The 6,000-nt window shown below is 36.0% G+C and overlaps 1 protein-coding gene across 9 annotated transcripts in view; it reads left to right on the forward strand.

Moving 5' to 3' along the window:
• Nucleotides 1-5,451, forward strand: part of LOC149207393 (metal transporter Nramp3-like) — a 405,254-nt gene extending 399,803 nt beyond the window's left edge. For 3 of the 9 annotated variants that reach the window (XM_089395710.1, XM_089395708.1, XM_089395709.1), the window contains one exon: nt 3,302-3,699. In XM_089395710.1, the coding sequence (XP_089251836.1) occupies nt 3,302-3,634 (333 nt within the window). In that variant the 3' untranslated portion in view covers nt 3,635-3,699. Of the gene's footprint in view, nt 1-1,344; nt 1,393-3,301; nt 3,700-4,836 lie in introns of those variants that run through there. The other 6 variants (XR_016252622.1, XM_089395713.1, XR_016252621.1 and 3 more) reach the window with 5 other exon arrangements.
• The last annotated feature ends 549 nt before the right edge of the window (nt 5,452-6,000 follow it).

Raw genomic sequence — 6,000 nt, forward strand, 5'->3', positions numbered from 1 at the left:
TAGAGGGATTGGTGCTCTTGATTAAATACGAGTTCCATACCCTAATACATGACAAAATTCGATGGAAACATTGCAATCCCCCAATCTTGAAATCCTGAAAAACTGATAAGTCTGCTGGATTTTGAGTGAAATCTAAAATTCTACTTTCTCCATATGAAATCCAATGAGGGCAGAACCACTCTCAAACATCTTGAGCATCCCGAGCCATTTCATTTCATTTCCTTTTACTTTAAGAATTTAACATTACCATGAATCGCATATCAATGCTAGGGCCACAGGCTTGATCATTAAGCTGCCCCACTCAAAACTTATTTGTTTCTTTGAAAAAAATTGCTTTTGGAACATTACTGCAAAAAGATATTTGTAAAAAAATCTAAACGCTCCTGAAAAGGCAGGGAGCATTTTTTTTTAGGGAGCATGCTCCTGAAAACGCTCCATCCTTGGGAGTGTTTTTGGGAGCGCGCTCTCGAGACGTTCCGAAGCCGCTCCCACTCGGAGCGTGAATTGGGAGCGGGAGCGAGAGGGAGGGGGCGCTCCCCCACAACCCTGGCTTTGATACAAACAAACATGAGAGACTGATTTGAATAAGTAAAGAATCCCTCCTCTTTGAGAATTTCATGCCTAAGATTAGTATATCCTTGTTCTTAGGAAAGTTCATGTGTCTTGTATATTGTTTGGATATTTTTATTTCAATCCATAACATTCTGATTTTAGTTACTTTCTCAGATTGTAGCTTTCCATTCCGTCTCTCCCCAGCTTCCATGGCTGGCCTTCCCTTTGACATCAATGACAAACCTCTCAACAGCCTCGCTTGAATTCAAGAAAGCCCCAAACCAACCATCAAAAGCAAGGCCTAAGTTGTTCAACAAATGCGGCCACAGCCTGTAAGCCAAGTGTAGTAGTGAAGACAGATGAGTACCCTCTAATGTAAAACAGACCTCATTAATGTCCATTAAGAAGTATCTTCCCATGAGGGTTCTCCAATAAAAACATTTTTATGTACTGTGTAAATGAATGTGTGTTTTTTGGTAGTTACTCTCTGCATTGCCATATATGCTAATTTAATAAACTGGTAAGAGTTGTACAGAAAACACAGGCACTAAGATTTTAGAAATTTTACAAAGGTTTTAAATTTTGAATTTAAGTCCATTGAGTTTCATTAGGTGATATTAATTCTCCCTCTAGATATGGATCAAAAGTCTTTTCTGTTGCCTGTTGAATTTATCTATGGATAATCTGATGGGTTATTTTACATCCATGCCATCATATTGTGCTATGGAATTTTTTGCTTACCTGCTTTTTCTTTTCTCCACCAATGGTCTTATAGATGGTACTTGTTAGCAGGGTGATTTTCTGGATTTCTGTTTGGTTGCATAACCATGGCCTTTGTTGCAGTGCAATCCAAGGTGCTATGGATTCAATGTTTGGTCTGGTCAGTCCTCCGTTCTGTGGGTTTTTTGTGTGTTTATTGCAAAGTTTCCTTGATTTCCTGGTTCCTACCACATTTCACCATGCATGAGTATTTTTAGTATTTACAACCATGATGCTATATGAGGTCTATGATTCTGTAACTGACTGCATAAGAAAAGTCATATGAGGTCTATTGATGTGTATGAGAGAGGAGGGGTATTTTATAAGATGTTCAATGTAACCTATTTTATGACATTCTAAGTACAAAGCGAAAGACGACATTTAGTATCTCTGTCCGAGAGCAGAAATCCACATTATTGCTCAATTGATTGATTACGACCCACAGAATGAAATGGCATGGGACCTTAGGGAAATAATTGTAGAGAAAAAGCTCTTAAAATCCAGTCACCATTGAAGATTGATATTAACCTTGCCACTGTGCATGTGCTTTTATGTGCGAAAGAGGGGGTTGATTTTGATGCATTTTGAAATTGCATTGTGACCTTCTATCCTTTCCAGGCTAAGTGATGTGCAATAAAAGGATTCAAATGGACAAGTGATCCAGGCATATCCAAAGGGTCATACCGTTGCATCGTACAAGAAAGACAAGCCCATGCCCCAGTTTGTTGTTAGCGTTATATCTACCTTGAGCCTATTCCCTCCTTGAATCTTCAGCCTGGGATCGCATGAAAGAAGTGTTACCCTGGCGATCACCCCACTTCAACTTGATTAAAGCATCTACCCATGCTCGACCATAGGGAGAGGACCTTTAGGTGCTCGACCATAAGGGAGAGGGAGAGGATGCGCAAGCAGGCTCGACTGTTAAGGAGAGGACCCTTTAGGGGGCTCGACTGATAAGGATGCGTAAGCAGGCTCGAGATTGACAGTGCAACAAGAAATCTGCCATGCAAGCGAAATGGAATAAGAGTGAGGCCAATCGAGGTGGCTAAGGTTGGTAACAATTGGCACCTATGATAGGTCTCTGATACTAGGTGAGAAAAGCGTTGTGCAAGAAGAGAGAAGCATTACCACCTCTCTATTTGCAATATTGTTCCAGGATTTGACTACATTTTATGTCACTGCTACACCAACCTGTTACCTCTATCCATTTGACTATATTGAGTCACCTGTTATCAGTTTTGGCCCTTGTGAAGAATATGATACCATAAAAAATAGATAAAAAACTCCTTGATGAACACAAAGTTAGGATCTTGGAGTTAAAAACCATTAGTGGTTATCTTGTTTACATTGATATAGTTCTGCAGTAAGTTTCTGCTTTCGGCTTTAGTGAATTGTCTGCAGTAAAGTTACAACTTACATCTAGTGTATCTCACAATAACATGTCTCTAAAGTGGCAATACACAGGAAAAAGATCTCCCTGCATGTAATGGGCGTATCTCTATTTAAGAGCCATAACCTTGTATATGTTCTCAAAGTCATATAATTGAAGTGTCCAATTTTTTCACGCTCGAGCATATTTTGCCTCTCGTTCTTTACAGTTTGAAGAATTGTTCACGGTCACCTTTCTCCATCTCTCCTCGCAACACCTGAATAGCTGGCTTACAAATTACTGCAAGATATTATTAAGTATTGCATGTGCAAAGATTTCTTATAATAATTTCTATTTCTAAGATGATAAGAGTATTCAGGCTTTTGGTATTGTCATTTCTTTGCTTTATTAGAGATTTTTGTTGTTGTCACTTATTTGTTTTCTGACAATGCATGAAAGCATTTTGATTTGCTTCTATAATAATTTCTATTTCTAAGATGATAAGAGTATTCAGGCTTTTGGTATTGTCATTTCTTTGCTTTATTAGAGATTTTTGTTGTTGTCACTTATTTGTTTTCTGACAATGCATGAAAGCATTTTGATTTGCTTCTTTGTGTACAGGTTGCTGTATTGACATGGGTCATAGGAACTTGCGTTATATTAATAAACATGTTCTATCTAATGAGTGGACTTATTGACTGGTTCAGAAATACTGCTCTGCCGACAACACGCGTAGTATTTCTTGGGATAATTGGTGTTGCTGCCTTGATGGCTTATATCGGTTTCACATTGTATTTAGCACTGAGAACAGACAAGACAGAGACTTATAACTCGCCTGAAAGAGTTGAAATTATAATGAATGAGCTGAATGAAAATGTTCTAGATAACCTTGACGAGGGAGGGCGTTTGGTAATGCTTCCTAATGATAACATTGTGGAGGACTTTCCAAATTAGTAGCTAATTTTGGATTCAACGTGTTTCTACTCCCACATTTTTATAGCCTTTTCCATTAATTATCAGCTCTTTTCTGGTCTAAAAATTTATATTTGTTCCCATCTCATTACGGAATCCTTGATTATCTTTCAACCTTTTTAACTGTTCAAATATGATGCATAACAGATTGAGAATATGGTGTGAAGAAATCATGTGAAATGCCAACTGCCTAGAAATTTACAATCACAGCAATCTTAGGCCATTTTAATTTGAATTTAGTTACGGATAATATCATAATATTTATAAAGAGTTCATACCAACATTCATGCACAAAAACGAATAACTGTTCAAGAAGCTTATACTACAAATTCAAAGAAACAGAGACTAAAATAGGTTAGGCCCTTGCTAAAATGTGGACAAGAAACAGAGACTAAAATAGGTTAGACCCTTGCTAAAAATGTGGGCAATTGCATATGGCAACAATAATAATGAGGAATAACACTTCTAGTCAAATCTGTTGCTCTTTAGAGTGTATGAATTTGTTTTCAAAATTGGTGCGTGTCCCAAATGTGTTTCTCTGTAACCATGACTTATTACACATGCATCTTGTGATATTAGTGTTAGAACACGAATTTTGCTTGTTTGATGGCTTTGTTTTGAACATCAGAATTTTTGTTTCCATCTAATAGGAAATAACTTTTCAATAATTAGGTACATAATCAAAATGTTCTCATGTTTATGGAATATCACCATGCATAGAATCATTTCCATTGCAGATCATATGTTAAGTAGGTAACTCGTATGGGGGAGGGAATTTGAAGTTTGTATTCAATAATTAGGTACATAATCAAAATGTTCTCATGATATGGAATATCACCATGCATAGAATCATTGCCAGTTTATATGTTAAGTAGGTACTTTGTATAAGAGAGTTTGAAGTTTGTACAATGTTTTTTAACCGCTTAAAAACTTCACGAGGTCTTTCCTCGAACCATCATTGATTTGTATATAAAAAGTCATTGCCGTATTGATGAAAGCATTATATGACCATTTAATTCGAGTAAGAAACAGGTATTTTTAATAACAGCCATTTTGAGTAATTATATTTTATTAGATTATTTGTTTTATTGGTTACAAGTGTAAAAACTAAATGGGCTTAGAATATGCTCTAAATTTATTTTTGCTTGGCTAAGAGCTTGTCTTCCTCGTACGTAAGGAAACAGGTTAACGGCCCAAGACCCAGAGGCATCTGACAGGAGTAAAAGCATGCCCCCTTACGGACCACTAGTTGGTTATTTTAGGTGGCATGGTTTTCTTTGATTAACGGTGATGAGTCATTCTGCATTCGTGGTTAGTAGCCAGAGATGGTTGTCCTCATTGCTGGTTTGACAACTGAGTTTGTTTTCCCACCTGTGAAAAAATAAAGTGTAAAAGTTTATTATTTTTTAAAATTATGAACCTTATTTCTGCTTGGGATAGCTCAAATGACAATGGTAGTGGAAAGGAAGTTTCGTCAAACCAGAATTCTTGGGTTCAAATCTTGTTCTATCCCCTCGATTGGGGTGAAAAGTTGAACATGATGAAGATGTCGTCCTACCAAGGTTACAAAAAAAAAATTATGGACTTTACTTATCTTATAATGAAGATATGGTGAATTAAAATAACCCAGCATAGATTTATTTACAAAAGGATCAAATTTCTCAATATGCAAACTCTTTTTGAATGCAAAACTTGAGAAAATTTTTGTACCTAAAGAAATTTGATTCCTCTCAGTGCTTTGTAAATGATGGATCTATGTTAGTTTTGAGCAACACACTAATAAAATGTTTTAACTATAAGGAATATTTTATTTTCACTTGATTTATATAATATATACTTAACTTTGAAATATTTTGTTTATGATTCACATTCTCCATATTAAAATGTTACGACTCAACTTTCTCTCTCTCTCTCTATATATATATATATAGATACATTGAATTATTTTTGTTATTAATATTTTGTGATGTTACATATCTTTACACATTTCCCTCCTAATGAAAAGTGAAAAATATGAGAAAATTTTTAGCTTAAACTACTCTAGTTTTCTCTATATAAAATTGATATAAAATTATGGGTTTGTTCATGAAGCCGAGTTACACTTTTTGGCAAGCGAGGATGTGTTTTGGGTGAAAAACATCATCTCGATTGAGCCATTTTAAGTGCTCAATTGAGCAATATTTGAGTCTTTGATCGAGCTATTTGAGGGCTTAAAGATAGTTTGATTGAGGGTTAAAACAAACCCTCAATCAAGTTAGTGGCTCGATCTAGCAATGGGCTCGAATGAGACGTTTTTTAAATTTCCTACCAATACAACCTAGGCACGAGATTAAAAGCAGTGGCTTGAT

The sequence above is a fragment of the Pinus tabuliformis genome, chromosome 1_2 (genome assembly GCF_031772625.1).
Source record: "Pinus tabuliformis cultivar Carrire ecotype Pingquan chromosome 1_2, CPIR1, whole genome shotgun sequence".
NCBI classification, from domain to species: domain Eukaryota; kingdom Viridiplantae; phylum Streptophyta; class Pinopsida; order Pinales; family Pinaceae; genus Pinus; species Pinus tabuliformis.